Source organism: Cavia porcellus, unplaced genomic scaffold, assembly GCF_034190915.1.
Source record: "Cavia porcellus strain 051 isolate PalLab524CR breed Dunkin Hartley unplaced genomic scaffold, mCavPor4.1 scaffold_7, whole genome shotgun sequence".
Taxonomy (NCBI): Eukaryota; Metazoa; Chordata; class Mammalia; order Rodentia; family Caviidae; genus Cavia; species Cavia porcellus.
In genome coordinates, this window is record NW_026947490.1 from 47532925 (window position 1) to 47553418 (window position 20494).

Sequence of the window (20494 nt, forward strand, 5' to 3'; positions counted from 1 at the left end):
ACTTGTGCCTTCCCCAGCCCCAGAAGTGAAAGTTGATTTTAAAAAAAAAAAAAAAATATATATATATATATATATATATATATATATATATATATATGGTGTCAAAAATTCTAATCTGAAGATTTTCCACATGCATTCCTTTGACTGTAGTAATTTCTTTCCGGGAAAGTTTATTCTTCTGACTACACCACTTAACCTAAGTATCAGCCATTTCAACTTGCCGGCGAGCATATCAGAAATGGTAACTTCAGAGACTCTCCTTACCATGAACACCAGCCCTCTTACCATATTAGAAAAGAAGCATGATCTCTCATAGAGCCATTAGCTGTGTGTGTATCTGTCTTCTGTCCCACTGTGACACTAAGCTCCATGAGAGTGTGGATCTTGTCACCCCTAATTTCCCCAGGTCCCAAGTCTACTGGAGGAGTTGCTGCCTGCCTCTCTAACCTGCACTATACCTGTCTGTCATTTGATCACCGCCTGTGGCCTAGAGCATCGTGTTTGTCACACTTAGCCCTGACCACATCTTCTGATTGTATCCTTACACTCACCACAGAGTCCTTTAGTGCAGGCAATGTGTATTCTGTCTCTCCAGTGCTGGCCCCATTCCCTTCCTGGAGTTTCCTATCACCTCTTCACACACTGGGAAGATTTGTAACTTGTGAAATGGTTATCAGATGATTATACCTTGGCTTCTAGCAAAAGAAAAGACCTGGGAACTTTCTTAGATGCAACATTTTTGGGGTTTCCTCTTCCCCTTTCTAGGTGTTCTAGACTGCTTAGGGGGCTCATCCCTTCTCTGTTCAGAGCCTGAATGTGAGAAGAGACTTTGTCAGCTCCAGGGAGATCCCAGGGCCAGCCGTGCAGGGACCATTCTCACTCCTTCATTTACTCTGTGGGGACCGGATTCTGAAACACACGAGAAGTGTGAAGTGGTCTGTGTGTAAGCTGGGCTCCAGTAACTGTTTTTCCGGGTACGTAGTCTGCAGCCCTGCAGTGAGGGCTCCTAGGGAAGTTATAAAAGGGGTAAGAGGCTGAGGGCCTCAGATCTTTTTATTAACGAAACTTTTTAGGGCCTCAAAGAGGCAGAGAGAGCAAGTCTCAGTCTAGACTGCCTTCCAGAGGGACCAGGCTCTGGCCCTTACAGAGCATGGATGATCCATTTGCCAGTCTTACACATGCTTTGGAGACTGGTTTCAACTTCAGCATCTCTTACCCAAGTCCGAGGGGCTCCATGTCCTGCACAGATACCTAGGGAGACTCTGTCTCTGGGCTTCTAGTCCTGCTCCATTCTGCTTTCAGAGCTTTTTACTACGTTGTTGTAGGCCACAAGTCCTATTTTACTAAAAACAAAGTGTCCCCGATTCTCTGATACATCACCTTGCACCCTTTCCTGGCTCACATTCCTTTTCTTGGAAGACACTTTGGAAATCAGCATCCTTTTCGTCAGAGACAAGAGGGACAGAGGAGGACCACAAGGATGCCAGGCATGTCTCCCACCACGTGGCCCTCTCTCTACCTCTTGGAATTCTCAGTGTTCCCAGCCCAGCCCACCTTGATGGGATCTAAGGGGCTTGTTGAGGTGTATCTCTGCGAGACCTGCGAGCATCTGTGCCTGCCTCTTCCTTTAAGCACCTGTTTCTTGTGGAAATGACCTGTGGCTCAATAGATGTCCCAGGCCAGAGGCAAGTGGCAGAGCAAAGCCAGGCATCCTGAGATCTCTCTCAGTTCTCTCCCACCACATCCTACACCATCTCTATCACCTGCTGTGTGAATGACATCCAGAAGTTTGGTATGTGGAGAAGGATGGAGATGGGCAGGGAGAGATGAGGATAGAGGAGCAATTGCCTTTAATCACTGGCTGAGGGAAACATTAAGAACCTAAATGGAGAACATGTGCCAGGAGTGGAGACTGGGCATTAGCTCAAGGTAAAATTCCAGGAGAACACAGAGACATGCAAATCTACAGAAAAGGGACAGATAGGACAGCAGTATCAACCACATTCAAGGGTTCAAGATCTCAACTACTGATCCAGTATAGTTGTTGCCTCTTTGAGAGAGGCACCAGAGACCCAGAGCAACTAGTGTCAAGGAGAAGAGAGGTCACCAGGTCAGACTTCGATCCAGAGCTGGACTGAACTAGGGAGGGTCCTTGCCATCCCCCTGGGATGCCTTCTAGATCTGGGTAAGGAAGATGGAGTAGTTAAATAAATCTATCCACCAGAATGGGAACAGGGAGAGAAGAATAGAAGAAGCTTAGGAATAATACTGCTTTTCTGCAGAACTGAAGAGCCTGAAATGCACTCATTTAAGACTTGCAAGTTTTGTTAGGTTAAGATTTGTTCACTGGTCTCCTTTAAACATACAGCTAAGTGCAAGTGAGGAAGGCATAGGTGGAGTAAAAGCAAAACCCACCTCACTCTGAGTGGGTCCTTACGCTCATTCTGCTCCCCAGAGGCAGGCCTGAAAGGGCTGTGGGCTTGGAGGTGGATGCCTGGATGGAAGGAGGTAAGGAGCGGGTTTTGCCAGAACTGTCCAGTGAGATAGAGAACCAGACATAGCTCCTCCAGAGCAGTGGGCACTTGACTTTATTCCTACATGGTCTTCCCTGAGGGAGGGGAGGCCCTTTGACATCCATTCCTGAGTTGGCCCTCTGCCCCTGAGGCGGGATGGCTCCCTGTGGGCTGAAAGAGGCAAAATTCAAGATGGAAGCTCCCAGAGCGCAGTCAGGCTGGGCTGCAGTCGGGCTTCCTCTTCTTCCTCAGTTTAATTCTGTTCCTCTTGAGTTTCCTTGTCCTTGGCAAGTCACTTTTTTTTTTAACTCGGGTGACCCAGAGCCCCACAGCTAGAATTATCAAGAGCACGAGGAGGAGCAATCCCTTGGCTAGGAGACAGGAGGACACTGAGGGCATCTCGAGATAGCCAGGATCTGGGAAAGAAGAAGGGCGGGAAAAGGGCTCATCAGAGGGAGCAGTAAGTTAAGATTAGGGACAGAGAGTTCTACTAAGGAGCTGTCACACTTGTAACGAGTTGATGTCTTTATCTTTGGAAACATTCTACCCAGAAGCTCAGGAACTGAGATCTGGGAGCAATCTTAAGCCAAGAATAAGAAGAGAACTTTGGAAAGTGGGTTCCCTTCTCAAGCCAGGTGACAAGCCTCTGTGGAGGGGGATTAGATTCTGGACTCCATGTACTCCCCTAAGAAGGGAGGGCTGGAGAGAGATAGAGGTAGCATAGCTCTTGTGCGAGCTCAGAGCTTTCCTCTGGGGTGCTGGTACCTGCACAGAAGGCCCCCGCAAGAATGGGATGAGAATGGATGCTGCTGACAGGGTTGCTAGCCTTGCAGATGTAGGGAAGGACTTTGTCCCCAGGCCTCCAGGATGTTCTAAGGACAGAGCCTTCCTGGACTGCATCGGCACTGTCCCCCAAGGCGAGCCAGCTATAGTTGACATTCATGCCTGCTCTCTCCACAGAACACAGCAGGGATATATTACAGGCACCTTCCCCAGGGATCTCAAAGTTCACAGCAACTCGGGGCTGCGACAGCCGTCCTAGATGGGCAGAAACACAAAGACCCACTGAACAGTCTAGGAATTAAGTCTGTTCTTCTAAACTTCTCGACTACTGGTGCTGCTTTGAGGATTCCTTCACCTAAACAAATCAGCGAAACTAAACACAAATCGACCATCAGAACACTTGATTCTAAGGTCCCCGGGGCACCTTCTAAGGTGATAGAGTTGCCCCTGACCTCTTCTCCCCTTTATGTTTTCACTGTCTTACTTTTTTTTTTTTTTAGACAGTCTCACTATGCAGTTCAGGTTGGCCTTGAACTCACAGCAATCCTCCTGCCTCAGCCTACCAAGTGCTGGGATGACAGGCATTCACCACTGCCACACCCAGCTCTCTCCCTTACTTTTGTACCCCATCTTCTCCCAAGCCCTCTTCTGTTTCCTTGGTCCCACAAAATGCTACTGTCCCTTCCAAAGCCCTTTATATATATATATATATATATATATATATTTTTTTTTTTAATCGGTACCGGGGATCAAACTCACGACCATGCGCTTGCAAGATAGGCATTTATGCCACTGAGCTAAATTCCCAGCCCGTAGCCTTTTATATTTTCATCAGCATCTCTACAAGGTTCAAGGTAGATTTGATGTGACAGGTAGGGAGAAGAAATATGGGTTCAAGCCAACAGAAGATATTGACAGCTAACCCTCAGATGGCACAAGAGGATAAAAGACTCAAGAATGGAGTTGCTTTCATCCCCAGGATGCATAGTCTCACTGGGGCAGAAAGCCCCTTAGAAACTATACATGAAACTTCCATCCTCTCTCTGCATTGGACACCTCCCCAAGAACTGCCCAGTACACAGTGCCCAGTGCCTCCTTACTCCCCCTCACAGTACTGTTGCTGAGCTCAGAGAGCAACCTGGGCACACCAGACACCACTTGCCTTCTAATCCTGGGCCTCACACCATAATTCTGAGTTCTAAGACCCCAACTCCATGGCATGGGAAACTCAGGAGAGCTCAAACAAGCCAATCTGATGGATCCCCCAGTGTAAACTCACGGTAGACACACAGGTTGTAGCGCTGCGTGGTGGAGAGCTGGGATGTCCGCAGATTGACTTGAACTTGGTAAAGCCCTGAGTCTTTCCAGCTCACATTGCTGATGTGCAGAGAATAGCTGGGATCCAGGAAGCTCACTCGGCCCTCATAGTGAGGGTCGACCACCATAACACTAGCCGGCTGTCCTTTCTTCCCTGGCACCACTGTGGCAAGTCTTTTCCGGGAGAACCAGACAATGCTCTCAACTTCTTCATCAGGTGGTATTTCCAGGGGGAGGCTGATGGGCTCCTGAAGGGCTGCAACTACTTCCTCAGGCGCCGCACTGTCTCCAGAGTATCCTATGGCTGCAGATGTGGGAAGAAAGGAGAAAAAATCCGGCTGGTGTCTCTGGGATTGTGAGCCTGGCAGCACGAGCTGTGGCTCCACCTCAGATGAGCCTACACTGTACCCGCCTCCAGCTGCCTCTTCTGACTCTAGATCTCTGATATACCTGAGTTGAGGACCTGCAGGGCTGGATTCCATCTGTCTCTTCACTCTCCAAATTTTTCCTTGGCCTTTGTCACCCTGCCACTGCTACCTCTCCCAGATGTCTTCCTCTCTTGGTCCTTCCCTGAAGCCATACCTGGTCTCTCAGACCCCAGAAAAGCTGAAACATTCACCCCCAAAGGGTTCTGCTACCTCCAACATCCAGCAGGAGCAAAGAAGTGAGGGGAAGAAGACAGTCCTGTGCAGGAGGGGGCAGACACTCACCTTCCTGGAGCAGCAGGAGAAGGAACAGCCAAGGAAAGGTCCCCGTGGCAGCAGCTAGTCCCAGGAAGAGTGACATGGCCCTTTTTCTTGGTTGAGGAGAAGACAAGCTGTTAGGCTCCTAGGGAGAGTAACTGGTTGGCAGCCCAGAGGAGAAGGAAATAATGCTCAGCCTGACTTCCTCCATCCTCATTAAGCCCCTCCCTGTGCCTCATGGAAAGAGCTCTCTCTTTGAGCCTGGGTGTTGAAATGGCTTGTCCACTGGCTGGTGTTATCCATGCACCTCACCTCACCTCAAATCCCACTCCCCAATGAAGACTTTCTATACTCCCTGCACTCCCAGACTCCACACCTGGCACAAGACTCAGTCTCTTAAAATGTCCCTCACTTGCCAGCATGCTCTGCTGCAGCTCTCTCTCTCTCTCTCTCTCTCTCTCTCTCTCTCTCTCTCTCTCTCATAGTTACTATGATCACTTGCTATTACAAACATCTTTATCTTCCCCTGTAGATTCCATCTCTTAGTTCCTGTTTTGTAGCTCTCACTGTCACTGAGCCCTGCAAGACACAAGTGAGCATTCAATTGATGTTTTTAGAATGAATGGATGAAGAAGCCAAGTATGGTTCCATGAGACATAATATGAGCAGGGATGTTGATCTTCTTCAAACAACCTATTTGGACCAAGGGTGATCTAAGTTGTTAATATTATGGAAAAACTTTATACAGTTCTGTGGGAAAATGATATTGATCAAGGCTATAGAAAATCAGATTCCAGAAGAAATCAAAGATCAGGATAAGAAAAGGCTTTCTGGGTCAGCTCCATTCATGGACTGCAGAAGGAGCGAATCAGACCTCACCAGGAGGTGATTCTTACCTGGAAAACAGCACTATGCGAGGGCCGCTGCCAGAGTGGGGACAGTCAGACCCAAGCTTCTTTTGGAGAGTCAGCAACATTCATAGACTGTGGGAGGAGAAAACAAGGCCTTACCATGAAGTGATCCCCACCTAGAAACCATATCATTTTCATTGTTTTGTTGGGTTGGGTTTTATTCTCTTTTGTTTTGTTTGATTATGTTAAATCTGATGGCATGAGCAGTCATTTAAAAGATAGCAAGACATATTGTGGTAGCCATTTCGGATTTACTATTGGTTTGGTTTTTTTTTTTTTTAATTTTATTTTGAAAGTGGTAAAATACAACAGAACAAGACAGAATAAAGCCAACTAAGATCACACAGTGAGATTGGTACAGAACTTCACAGCAGATTACCGGGATAACAGTAATAGGTATCACAGTATATTTCATTATCTTTATAATAGTTGTTCTTTCAATCACATATATCAAAATGAGATGAAATACAGAACATTATAGAACTTATCAAAACAGAATATTGAATAGAGCAGTACCATTAATCAGAATAGAGCAAAACAGTAATAAAAATATTTGCCTTCAAAGAGATGGTAGAAGGAAGTACCCCTTATTTGCTATGGTCAGTCTCCCAGGAGACGCTTAGATTTCTGGTTCCCATTTGCTAATGGCGGGCGGGGTGGGGACAGGAGAAGTGGGGTAGGGGAAGTGGGATGTTTGACTCTAGGCCGTGCATCAGTAGGTTCACTATTGCTTAGCATGGAGGCAGGCTGGTTGTTTGGTTTCACAGTGTCTTAAGTTCTAACATGGCGTGGATATCAGGAGCTGCTGCTGGTTCTCCCCCTGGAAGGGCCACAGTCCTATTGGTTTGTTTTGAGGTCCTTTATTGCATTCATTGCTTTGTTTTTATTGTTTCCATTCTATTCTGTTATGTTAGATTTTTACTATGCCCAAAGGTATCTGCAGCTATTTTGATGACAACAAAAGGCATTGTTGTAACTATTGTTGATTTAATAAGGTTTTGAAGTCCTGCATCACCTATACTGGCTTATTTTGATTGGTTTTATTCTGTTTTATTTTCCTTGGTTTTATCCTCTTAAAAAAAAAAAAAAAAGAAAAGAAAAGGAAAGACTTCCTGACAGCCAGAGCTGGCCAGGATCAGTATGTTGCCTTGGGCGGTAACTTTTGTCCCTGTGTTCACACTAAAATTAGTCAATCACTTGATTGGGCTGTCTGCAGTGTTTCTGATATCTGATGGATCATCAGACTGGAAAATCTTTATGTTTTTTCTATACTGAAGTCTATGAGTGCATACTGTGATTAGGAAACAAGAGTGCTGTGTCAAAACCATGGTTACAGCAGAGGCAGATATGGTCAGTTCTGGTCCCGTGCCAACATTTCATAACTTTTGATCAACAAATCTAGCATGTGATAAAATAGTTACTGAGCAGCTTCTATGTCCTGCACAGTCTCTTAAGTACAGTTGGCAGTTACCAATAAGTTTAAATTGTAACTCTATGGGGCTCATAGCTAACAACTGACCTTGAACAATAACTAAGAACATGATGAGTCTTACCAAAGGAAAATTGGAAGACCCATAACAAGAAGATGTAGCAAACTTGGAGTCGAGAAGTCAGGAGGAGGGTCAGAGAAGGCTCTTAAGGAGAAATGATATTTAGGCTAAGATCTCAAAGATGAGTAGAATCTGCTAAGTGTAAAAAATGCAGTCATACAGTTTTGTTTATGAATACCCTAGTCCAATCAATCCAATTTTTTATAAAAATAGATCAGGTTTCAGCTTAAGTATGTAACTTATTTAAATTAGTATTCCCATTTATTTAAAAAATAAAACTAGATCAATAATATCACTCTTGGTGTATAGACAAAGAGAATGAAATCAATATGTTAAAGAAATGTCTGCATGGCCAGGTTCACGGTAGCATTATTTACTGTGGCCAAGATATGGGATCAACCTAAGCATTTGTTGATGGGTGAACAAATAAAAATGGTGTGCATAGACACAGTGGAACACTATTCAACTTTAGAAAGAAAGATATCTTGTCATTGTAACCACATAGAGGAACTCAGAGGACATTATGATAAGTGAACCAAAACAGGTGCACAAAAGTAGTGTATGATCTCACTTATATGTGGATTCTGAAAACATTAAGCTCATGCAAGTGGAAGTAGAATAGTGATCTCTAGGAACTGGGAGTGGGTGAGTGGGGAGACAGTCATAGAACACAAAATAATTTCGAGAAAATAAGTTCAGGGGATCCATTATACAACACAGTGACTAGAGTTAATGTAGTCTCAGAAATTACCGAGAATAGATTTCAAGTGTTCAAGCCACAAAAAAAAGTGTACAAAATAATACCCACATTAATTAGCTTGATTTAGTTATTTCACAATGAATATGTATTTTAAAACACTATGTTGTACATAATAAATAGCTACAAATTTTGTCAACTAAAAAAAAACTAAAACTAAGGAAAAAAATTTAAAAAACAAGCTCATGGGCACAATGTCCCGGGTCTAAAGGGTAAATGTACTGGTTAGGTTCTCCGAGTAGCAGATGCTGGAGTTAGGAGTATAAGAGGCTTATGTGGGGTGTGTGGGCTGGGGAGAGTTCTGCTTGTCACAGATAAACAGGCAAGGGAGCAGAGAGTGCTTCAGACCATGATGCAAATTCCACCAATGCTGCCAACTCACAGGGAGCTCTGGCATGAAGTTTTCCCAGCACAGGAAACCTGTGTTAGGCAGAAACATCCAGGCACAAAGTCCTCCCTGTGTGGGACCACAGCATGTGATGATAGCCACACCGTGAGCAGTTACTGGCCTGCCAGGAAGAGCTCGGACCCTGACTATGTGTAGACTGTTATTCCCTGGTACCTGTTGCAGCCGAAGGTAAGTTTTCTCTTGGAGAGCTGAGGGGCACCTCAGCTGCCATTGGGTACGCTGACAGCCAGGAGATACCTACACTCAGTTAAATTTGTCTCCATGAATAAGCATAAACAGGAGGAAAATGATTTCTACTTCCAGTCCTCAGTGGCCCTCCAAGTCCAGTGTGGAAAATGTCATTTTTCACATGATCTTCAAGTCTAAGACTTTTCCTACCTCAGAATTGAGCTCCAAATGCAGCTTCACTTCTGTCTCTCACTGTCTCTTTGATCTTACTCTCTGCAAAGGTTTTCTCTGCTTATAAAGAAAACGAGGGCCGTGGTTTCTGGTGTCTGTTCAGGAATGAGAACTCCCTGTCCCGTTTAATTTGGGAAATTCCACATTTAATTTACAATCATAGGACCTCCCCTTCCCCTCGTTGGTATCTGATCAAGGCTGGGAGCCTGCAGTGAGGAAGGGAAGGCCTCTCTGCTCTCCACTCATTCTCTCTCTCCTGGTATCACTTCTCTACTGTCTCCTCAGTGCACCAATTGTCCGTACCTGGCTAAGTGTCTTTGTACTCTGTAACCCTGTGTTGTAGTCAGGGGTTGTACACAGAGAACAATTCAGGTCAGGACATGGAGTTTATAATATTTTTATAATGGTCACTGAAAGTTAACACAGGAGAATGCAGGAAATCTATCCGCAACACCAACGACATAGATTATTTAAGTCAAGAGCCTAAACCCCACAGCAATGTACCACATGAGTCCAGATAAAAACCCAGAGCTCAGGACAATGCCTCCACGAGTCCAACTGGAAGTCCAGGGCCCACAAGAAGGACTCACGCCAGTCTCTTTTACGGATTCGTGCTGGGAAGACCCAAGGGTCAGCGGTGGAAGCCAGAAAGTCCATGCCAGCAGGATGAAGGAGCTGTGCTAGTGGGATGAGGGTTCTACACTGGAGCTGAGAAGTCACACTCACAACAAAGAGCAGGGCTGCCTGAAAGGAACCACAGCTGTCCTCAGCGACACGGAGGCCCCGAGCTCCTCCGACGACAAGCACAGTCGGGAACGTGCCAGGAAGCAGTGTGACGAGTTCATCCTGGAGACCAAGCAGCACATGTCTTCCCCTCCAGAGCCAGGAAGCAGTGCTCAATGTGAGGACCAAAGCTTCTCCAGGAGAACCAACAGCTCAGACAGCAACTCATAGGAGAACCAACAATGCCTCCATAACGTCTCAATCCTTCTCTACACCTCTCTTCTTCTCCACCTATTTATCCTGGCAACCCTTCTCAGGTGGAGCATCTTCTCTCAACGCATGCTGATGTAATCCAGCTGGCGTTAAGTTGACCACTAGTTATCAAATCATAACACCCTGCCACCAGTACCTGAGCATCTGGCCACACACTTCTAGTCCCCACCCCACCCACTCCTATTACCCCTGTTTCACAACACCCAGGACAAACACCCAGATTGGTCCCACAGGTGGCCCTCAGTTCCTCCCTCTCTTCCTCTTCTTTATCAACATCTTCTAGTACTGAGTCTGAACCCAAGGCCATCACACTGAGCCACATCCCCAGCCCTGTGTAATTTTTTATTTTGAGACATGGTCTCACTAAATCGCCCAGGCACCCAGCCTGCTAGTGTTGGGATTACAAGTTTGAACTACCATGCCTACCTCCATAACACTCTCGAAGTCTTCCTCATCTACCTTGTGATCTGAGGTAACATCGCTTATCCTTTGGAGAAGATGTGCAGACTCAATAAGGCAACAGCTATTCCCAAACCAGTCTCCCAATTACCCTCTCTCAATACTTCCTTCATGGATGAGGGGTCTCCAAGAGCAGTGACACAGGTTTTCCATAATTGTTGCCATAAATTCTTCAAGGAGACACGTCCCACACACTATCTTTGATTTCCTGATACCTATCACCTATCACATTGTCAGCTCAGTGAATCCAAGCAGGGAGAGATCTATTCTAACACCTTGCTTACAGCACTCATTTAAGATTCCCTGTAGTCTAGCTTGTTCACCACCTGATTTCTGAACTGCAGATTTATAACTGAGTCCCCCCTGCAATTTACATCCTGGGCAAGCTCCGCTTCCTGGATTTTTCTGCAAAGTGGGAGGTCACTCAATGCAAGCACAGGAGTGGCTGGATATGAGGGTAGGAGGGTGGAGTACTGCGTTGGTACATTAATGTCGCAGACTCCTTGCCTGTCTGTGGGACAGCTCTGACTCATGTTCTTCATAGTTCCTCTAGATTGAGCCCTAAATGTCCACAGCAGTTATCAGCTATTGACACATTCTTTATTGGCTTTTCTCCTTTCTCTGTCACATTTTCCTCATTCCTTATTTTTGGATCCGTCCCAGAAAGATTTCCTCCACCCAACTTCTTTTCTAAGAGTGTGTTTCGGAGGAAAAGTACACTAAGATATTATTATGTGACAAAGTACTTACTCTAGTGAAATATAGATCTCCTCTGTCTTCTGCTTGGGTCTTTTAGAGAAACAAGACAATGAGAAATAATACCCACTTCAGAGGGTGGTCATAGAAATCAAATGAGACAATGCTTGAAAGCACTTAGCCCAGAGCCTGACACACAGCAAGGACTCAAAGAACATAAGCCAAGTTGTTACTGAAGGTTAAGCATAAAGATCATGGGCCTTGGCACTATGAAGACTTGGGATCCTTGGTAATCGTCCAGGGTCTGCGGTTATTGAAGAAATATGCTCGAAGTGTCTAACAGAAGACTCATGAGTAGGTTTATTCAAGAACCAATCAGCCTGGTCTGCAAGACAGCAGGTAACATACAGGGATGCTCAGTCCAGCTCTGTGTTTTCCATGCCAGCTGCTTGTTCACCAGCCCAGCCCCTTGTGTATGTGGAGGTGAACATATCAGGCTGCTACCTTAACCACACCCTGAGTAACTCATTCTTTTTCTCCCAGGCATCAGAAACCTCAGAGTGGCTCATACTTACACGTGCCCTTCCCTCTAATTACCTCTTAACCAAAACTTTCTTCTGTTCCTTCCTAAGTGAACTGGTGTGTGTTGCTCTGGGTTACATGTCCTCTGATCCCCTTTTACTTACTGCTCTCGAAACATAAATGTTGGACATCTGCATTAGAGTCACTCAGAGCAACAGCTGAAATGCCAGTGTCTGTGGCCACACTCCAACCACTGGGTCAGGATACATGGAAGGGGCCTAGGAATCCACCTGCCTGTCAGGCTGGGTCCCTGAGGTGATTCCACGTAAGCTGAAGTTGGAGAAACACATACTTTACCTGCTTTGTTGTAGCGGAGAGGAAGTTCCCCAGCCAGGGATGTCTTTTGTCTCCAGCTACAAAAGATTTCTTTCCCCCTGAGCACAGCTATGAAATGATATTGTCTTGTTTCCTTCTTCAGCTGGGCTTTGGAGAATGTGAGAGACGCTCTGAGGACTTTTAATCTGTTTTCCGAAGAGCTGTCTTGTGGATTGCTAGGGCAGACAGGTGCAAGACCAGGGAGCCCCAATCTGAGACCTCTGCTTTATCTTTTTACACAGTGGGGCTTTGAAACAGCGCTCATTTGAAAAGAAGGGGCTATTGCTAAAAGAAAAAAGTGTTTCATATCTACCGATCTTGCCTCTTTATTTTACAAATTAAAAACAAATAACCCCAGAGATCGAGTGATGGAAAGAATGCTTCAGTTCTACACACTTTAATGGCATAACTAGGACCAAAACTCATCTTTTTATGTCTTCTGTCTTGAAATTTACTTGACTAAACAAATTTGGGATACAACAGAAGTACATCTGGTGATGTCCTGGCACATAGAAAGCCTTCAGGAGATGTCATTATTATTGTTGGTGTCATTATTAACTTGTATTTGTATTCTTTAATTATTGATCTGTATTTCAGATTGGAGGCACATAAAGTGTGCATGAAAGAAACAGAGAGGAGTGGCCTGAGAAAGGCCAGTTGCCACCAAGCGGGTCTGCACATGATGATGTTTTCTTCAGTTATTCCAGCATTGTACAGCCTCCAAGTGTTTGCTGTAAGCTCCAACTTGTTACTGTCCCAGAGTTGATCAGAATCTGGGATGCTGCCTTATTTTGTCAGAGCTGTCATCAACTGACATAAAATGAGCTATTTGTCTTGCAAATATTTATTAAGCTGCAGTAAATTCAAGGCACTCTTCCAGGTATAGGGTTCAGCAGTGAATGGGAAGACATAGAATTTACACTATCATTGGCATAGAGGTTGAGGAGAAGATAAGCAATATGAAATAAATATATAATATTAAGTAATAAAATACTATGAGAGAAACTCATGACGGACAGAGGGATAAAAGGGGAAGAGCAAAAACTAACTTCAGATCACATACAGTGTCACAGTTTATGTGGTGCCACCATTTCCTTAAGTATGGGGGGTTATCAACAGAAGGCTGTCTGTGCTAGTAGGAGAGAGATGATTTAAGATCAGCAACTCAATGACAATCCATCATGTTTATCTCTACATTGTGGCTCCTTCTGCCAAACCCCTGGAGACTGCAATCTGGCTGACAGAGGCCCAAAACAGAGCCTAGATGGTCACAGTCAGGGTGTGCTTTTCTGTGATTTGCCTTTCGCAATATATCCATGCCACCTAGTGCATTTTTCTAATAAAGTACATACCTTTATTTGGTCTTGCATTTCTTGGGGAATCAATTGCATATTTCATCTCTAATCCATTAAGTCTGGACTTCGTACTTTGGGACTCAGAAGATAATCGTGTTTTCTCAATTTCCAGGGCTACCTCCCCACCCCACCACCGCCACCATCAAGTTCTTCTCTGCTGAAGTTTGCAGCTCTTCCATCGTCCCCGTCAAGTTCCCCATGAAGTTTGTCACATACAATGGCTTCCACATCCCCTGGCATTCTGCTCTCTGAGTCAAATTCTTCTTTCCAGGGGAGTAAGGGGAGCCTAACCTTGGAGCACTGGCGGTGGCTTAGAGTTTAGTCTGGGGTATTTCCTGGATCTGCTCAGTTCCCCTTCCCTAAGGGGAAAGCCACATGGTAACAACACATCAACAGTATAGAAATTTTCTCCCAAGGGATGGGAATAGTTAAAAAGTAGAGAAGGTCTTGGGGATCCCCCTCAAACTGTTAGAAGAGGAAATGAAGGGACAGAAGGAGAAGTGGAGGACTTAGGGTCATTCACCCACTCCAATCACTCTGAGGGTGAGGGAATAAGAGGCGAGGAAAATTTTCCTAGGATTAATACTTCCTGGTACCAGAGAGGGCCAATTTGAATGACTATGAATGAATACGTTGTGGGGCTGAAGAGAGGACAAGGTGGTCTATTTGCTAATGCTTTCCTTTTCTGAAGCTCACCTGGTGGAAAGCTATACAGTCTAGTCCTTCTATAACAGGACTTGTTTAACTCTCAAAAATATTCGTGCAAGTTTTCTTTAATGGAGATATTATAAGAAACCCACTACCCTGAAAATTGGACTGTTCCACTAAAAGCTGAATTGAGGAGCCCATTTCAGTCTTAGGCTTTTGCCTCAGGCAACTCATTGGACCCCTAGGTGTTCTGTGACACCCACTGCACTGCTCTGAATTACAGGGGGGGGGCATTAGCAAGTGGAATTCTGGATTCCACCTCCATTCAAGCTGTAAGTGCCAAAATTTTATCTGTTTAACATAATGAGCTTATAAAAATATTTTATGGGGCTTACCTTAAAATATGCTTCCCACCTTTAAAATTGTGTTTATCACACTTTTCATTACCTTAGAACTACAGAGGAATGCCTTATGCTCCTGCATGTACTCATGGCTTGTTTGGCAGAGGCCTTTAAAGTGCCCCCCCCCCACTGTGGATCACTCACCTGGGATAAGCTGGGTAAGTATATTAGTCACTTTTCTCATTTCTGAGACAAAATACCCAAAACTCAGAGTTAAAGGGCGAAAGGTTTATTTGGTTCACAGTTTATAGAGGTTTCAGTTCATAGTTGGCTGGCTCCAAGGCAGGATGGCATGGCATAGGGGCATCACAGAGGAGAAACAGTTCATAGCAGGCAAAAGGCAACAAGCAGCAACCATCTTTCTGTCCCTTATGCCCTGTTGAGGCTACCCACCTTTAGGATGGCAGCACTCCTACTCAGGGTGGGACAGTCTTAATCCTAGCACTGAGCCATGAATTAATCCCTATATCACATTCTTGATCCCAGCATCACACACTCTAGATTTAACTCCTCTGAAAAGCACCATCTATGACCATATGAGGTTTTGGGAGGACATCTGGATAGGAGCCATAACAATAAGAAACCCAAGTACATCAAAGAGGATGATATAAGCTTGTCCACTGAGACATTTTGCTGCAAAACTCATAGTGGAACTATAGAAAAGGTGTGAGTAGAAACCCAGTTCATTAACACCACACCATAAACCTCCCAAGAAAAATGTCTTTTGGTGCCTGGAGTGGCATTTTCCTAGCACTCCTGTGATTATACAGTAGACTTAATAATTGCCCTTTTGCAGTTGCTACTAGAAAACTCAGCCGTACTAGTAGCCCTCATGTAGCTGGGACTTGAACACTAAATTATGCAAGATATTGACCTTGCTCTTTGCTGCAACTTGTTTGTTTATCTACTCTCTTCTAAATTCATTTTCCTGATTGACAATTTATCTTCCTGCATGATGTACTTTTGTGTATGTGTGTGTATGCTTGTGTGCATGTACACACATGCAAGGGAGTAACCAGGGGTTGAATCCAGTGCCATCCCACTTTCCCAGCCCTCACCGTTTGAGACAGGATTTCATTAAGTCACTAAATTTCCCAGGCTGGGCTCAAACTTATAGTCTTCCTGTCTCAGCTTCCCACGGTGCTAGGATTACAACACGTATATTTTGTAAGACACATGTGAACGTTGAACTAAGTGTACAGGGAAGACGCAATCCAAAAATGACTGCTCTCACTTTTGACATCAAATGCAAGTTTGAGCACTTCCAAGAGCCACACTCGTCTTAATCGTTTGCTAGAGAAACTCACAGAACATGCTCAACACTGTGACATTCATAACTGTGGTTGACTGCAGGGAAAGAATGCACATTAAAATCAGCCAAGGAAAGGAAGCACAGTGTCTCCCTGGAACTGGGACTGACCTACTACACGCCTGGCATCAATATGACAATACACACAGCACTGCCACCCATGGAAGTTCACCTCAGCCTTGGAATTTTTATTGGGGCTGGAGCACAAGCTGCCCGTGTGGCTGACCTTGAGTTCCCAGCCCTTCCAAAGGTCGGACTGATACCTTTAGTCTCCAGTCTCTCTGGAGGTAGAAATGATACTGCTTGGCTCAAAATCCTCATCATAAATCACACTGCTGGGTTGTCTGGAGGCCAAGGCCCCTCGGCAAACAGACACTCCTACCAGACATGACCTGACAAGGTTCTGGAGATCATTTCCCAGGAGGTTCGGGCAAAGGCTAGACCTGTCTACAGGGAAGCTTAATGCTTCACTGTGCAACCTATAACACTCAGCCTCAGGGCAGAGTGAGAAGGTGGCACAGGCCAACCAATCAAAGCTATCAGTCTAGGTCTGACCAGATTACTGACTCCTGCTCTTCCTCGCCAATGGCACTGCTGGGAGGCAAGGGCCCTGGGGGAGCTTCAGAGTGAGGAACTCCACAGGGACTGTATGTGCCCATAGCCATGGAGCACCTTACCATAAATTGGAGGAGGGGATCAGGGTGTCCTGAGCCCTTGGTGAGCAAAGAGAAGCATCTCTCAGTGTCCTCTGGGACACTGGCAGGGACAAGGCAGGCACGGATGCTGACACAGGCTGGGGCTGACTCAGGTTCCTTCTGCTATATCACTTTATTAGGTTAGGGTGGGTGTGTTTGCTCCAAAGGTTGAGTCCTGGAAGGTTTGCAGGGCCATTTGGAAAGGGTGCTGAGCCAAGGTCATAGTTGACATCCAGGCTCCAGAGCTTCAGTGTTTCAGAGCTACTCTCATAAATCCTCCTCTGTGCCTCCCCAGACACACCACACACACACACACACACACACACACACACACACACACACACACTCCTCTGTTTAAGAGGCCTTGGAACTCCCTGTGCAGAAAGGCATGAAAACTTATGTCAGCGACCCACTGAGCCAAACAGGGAACAGGCAATTAGCCAGTCCCGAGGATACGGTGTTTAAGGACTTCAGAGGTTAAGAGGATTTGGATAAGAGGACTGGGCCTCTGCAGGTCTCCCAATCCCACCTGCACACGGGACTTCTGCTCCCTTGCCTCCCTCAGGTCATCTGTGTACGTACCTCTGTTTCCCTCTGTGCTCTGCCCACCCCTTCTCCTGGTTCCACACATGTGTGTGGGAGGTGAGGGGACATTTGGGCAGCATCAGAGACCCTCTAGGCCCTATGCATTGGCCCAACATCAGAGACAGCCGGAGAGAAGAGTCCTGCCCGGGAAACTACTGCTCTCTAGAGACTGGAGCCCTGAGTGGCTCCTACTGTCCACCAACCCCTCTTAGCCGGTGCCTCATCTTGGATTTGGACCTTGGTAATCGCTGAGGTTTCTGTGAAGCTGAGTGTGAAAAGAATCACCTTCCTGTTGCAACGGCACTGCCCACTGCTTTTCACTGTTGCTGCTACCATAGGCAGTGGGTGGGGTGTCCTTACAGCAATAGAGAAAATCTTCATCTTTGTAGAACTTCACCTGGGACAGTGGTGCGTGCTTCTTTCCCTCATGCTGCAGAGTCAGGGTTTCTCCTACCAGCACAGAGTTGGGCAGGACTGGAAGTTTAGCCAGACTGTGAGACACAGTCCAGTCTCCTCACTGTTCCCAGCCAAGGCCATCTCCGGTATGGAGATTCCTGGACCAAACTTCACATTTGTCTATATCCCATCCTTCTCTTCTCATTCCTCTCCCCTTCATTCTCCTCTCTCTCTCTCTGTCTCTCTCTATCTCTCTCTATCTCTCTATCTCTCTCTGTCTCTGTCTCTCTCTGTCTCTCTCTCTCTCTGTCTCTGTCTCTCTCTCTCTCTCTCTCTCTCTCTCTCTGTCTCTCTCTCTCTCTGCCTTTTTGCCATATACTGGGTTTTCTTCTTCATTACAGTATTTGATTATAGCTAGAACTATTCAAACCTGGATGTTGTCTTTCTCCTACTAAAAAGATTCTCTCTCTCTCTCTCTCTCTCTCTCTCTCTCTCTCTCTCTCTCTCTCTCTCTCCCTTCATATTTTGCATCCGTTCCCCTTTCAGGCTGATCCAATGGACTCACCATCAGAGTTGGGTCCAGGGCTAGACCCACTAAGAATGGCTGGATGGATAAACCTTCTCTAATGCCCCCATCCCATCTCAGAGGCTTCTGAGGCCCAGACTCCATCAATGCCCCAAGGCAAACCCATCCTTACCAAGGCCAACCCATCCTTACCAAGGCCTTCACATTCCTCATCAGCCGTCCAGATCCTGTCCTATTACAATGCTGAATCTGGTCCTTTGTGCCATCAGGCAGGACAAACATCTATGCCTAGGTTTCAAATCTCCCACACATTAAGGCCCTCAGGTTCCAGGCAGCTTCCAGAGCCAAAACTCCATGGCTGGGATTGGGCCTGAGGATCACAATGAAGAGTTACAGAAATAGGATTCATAGAAGAGTCCCCATCTCATCTCTCTTCCTAGAAAGATGAATACTGTTGGAATCAGTCTCTGTGTGCACCATCGGTTACCTTCCACCACTCTCAGAATGGAGGAGACCCACAGGGTCACTAAACACAAGGTCTCAACCCTCGTCTAGCTGTCAGCACTGGTCACAGAGCACTTGGGATTCTAAGTGCTGATCTCAGCCTACTCCCCTAGCAGTAACACAGACAGCACCCTGTAAAGCTGGGTACTCACATATGTGTCAGTTTCTCCTCTTTCAAGTGGACTGATTCAAAAGAAGACAGAGTGACAGGATTTATTTATTATTAATTTACTGGCTTATTCACTTATCTACTATTTACTGACACCGTCTACTTGCCAAATATTCAAATAAATGCAAGTCCACAGTCTAGTAGACAAGAAAAGAGACAAAGTATTAGAAATAGAGACACAGGAAGAGATTGCCTTGTTCTACTGGAGGAGGAAATTCAAACAGGTGAGGTCACCTTGACCTCATCTTGAAGGAGAAGTGTCAGGGAGAAGTAGGAAAAGGCCTTTGAAGATGTGACAACATAAGCAGGGACACAGTCAGGAGAGTTCTTAGAACTGGTTGAAGGTGTTATGGTTGGAAAAGTGAGCTAGGAGGAAGGAAGCGGCCAGAAGTAAGCATTAAAGGTAATAACCAGAGGAATCCAAATGGTGCCAGAACAACGGGAAAGAAGAGGAGAAAGCTGAGATCAAGAGTGATGAAATCAAATTAAACTTGCATTTAAGATCCTGTGGCTGCAGTGTGAAGAAGGATCCAAAGGGAGAGGGGCGGGGAAGAGGTAGAAAGGAGAGGTGGATGGGAGTGATGCTAAAGAAACAGACTATACAAAACTGGATCACACAGACTCGAAGATTCGCTGGAGCGAGCAATAAAGGAGGGGAGGGGTTGAAGATACTGGAAAATCCGGAAGGAAAAGATGATTTGTGGGAAAACATGATTAATTAAAATATTTCCATCCTAAGGTGAGGTGCCCATGGAATGCCCATGTGCCTATATCCAACCATTTAGCGTTCATGTGCAATGTCAGTGCCTGTTTTAGGCTAGAGATGGAGATGTAGGAAATGTTAACATTTGGTGGTGTTTGAAGCCAGGTTGTGAGTAAAGTACTCTGGGACTCATGGATGGAGGATAGAGTGTGTGTGCCTGTGTGTTTTAAAACTGTTTTTACTCTTTTGCTTTTTATATATAAATGTTATATATGTAATATACTCATGTGGTTTATGAGAGCAAAACGATAACTTGAAAAAGGCAACTAAAATATTTACTCGTAAGGGATTAGTTAAATTACAATTCAGCTATAAAATAAAACATGATGTCCGCAGGAGAAAGAGGAGATCCATAAATAACTATATGGAATGAGCCCCAAGATAAAGTGTTAGCGAAAATAATTACAAGCAACATGTGGAATTAGGTTCACAGAGCAACTACTGTATATAAAATGAAATGCACAAATATGCTCTCACACATATTTATATATAATTTTTGGAATATAAGGATTAACCGTGCAGATGGACACAAAAGCCTGACCTCAGTGAGATGGAATCAGTCCTACCGACTGATTTAGTCAGGGGATTCACGCTCAGAGCTGTTCCCTAGATCTTTAAAAAGAGCGTGGGTGGTCAGAACAGCACACAAACACAGGTGTACACTCACAGACATGCAGGAGCATGACTGAAAGGCAAACAAACTTTTCATCACAGGAACTGAATTAGAGAAAAGTGAGGGGGATTAGATTAGAGGATACAAGCTTCCTGGCAGA

The 20494-nt window shown here is 45.4% G+C and overlaps 1 protein-coding gene across 1 annotated transcript; it reads right to left on the minus strand.

Moving 5' to 3' along the window:
* Positions 1–242: 242 nt before the first annotated feature.
* Positions 243–6306, minus strand: Slamf9 (SLAM family member 9). Its single transcript, XM_003466670.4, has 5 exons — positions 6193–6306; positions 5324–5409; positions 4576–4917; positions 3279–3551; positions 243–2929 (listed from the first exon to the last, which is right to left on the minus strand). The coding sequence occupies exons 1-5, from the start codon at positions 6270–6272 to the stop codon at positions 2727–2729; spliced, it is 984 nt and encodes a 327-aa protein (XP_003466718.2). The 5' UTR covers positions 6273–6306; the 3' UTR covers positions 243–2726.
* Positions 6307–20494: the final 14188 nt, after the last annotated feature.

What these genes read in the sequence shown, in the direction of transcription:
- Slamf9 (XM_003466670.4), bottom strand. Translation starts at nt 6,272, where the DNA reads ATGTTGCTGACTCTCCAAAAGAAGCTTGGGTCTGACTGTCCCCACTCT. An exon ending in TCTCCTGCTGCTCCAGGAAG is followed by an intron (nt 4,918 to 5,323) that starts GTGAGTGTCTGC and finishes CCACATCTGCAG; the next exon opens with CCATAGGATACTCTGGAGAC. An exon ending in CTACAACCTGTGTGTCTACC is followed by an intron (nt 3,552 to 4,575) that starts GTGAGTTTACAC and finishes CTGCCCATCTAG; the next exon opens with GACGGCTGTCGCAGCCCCGA.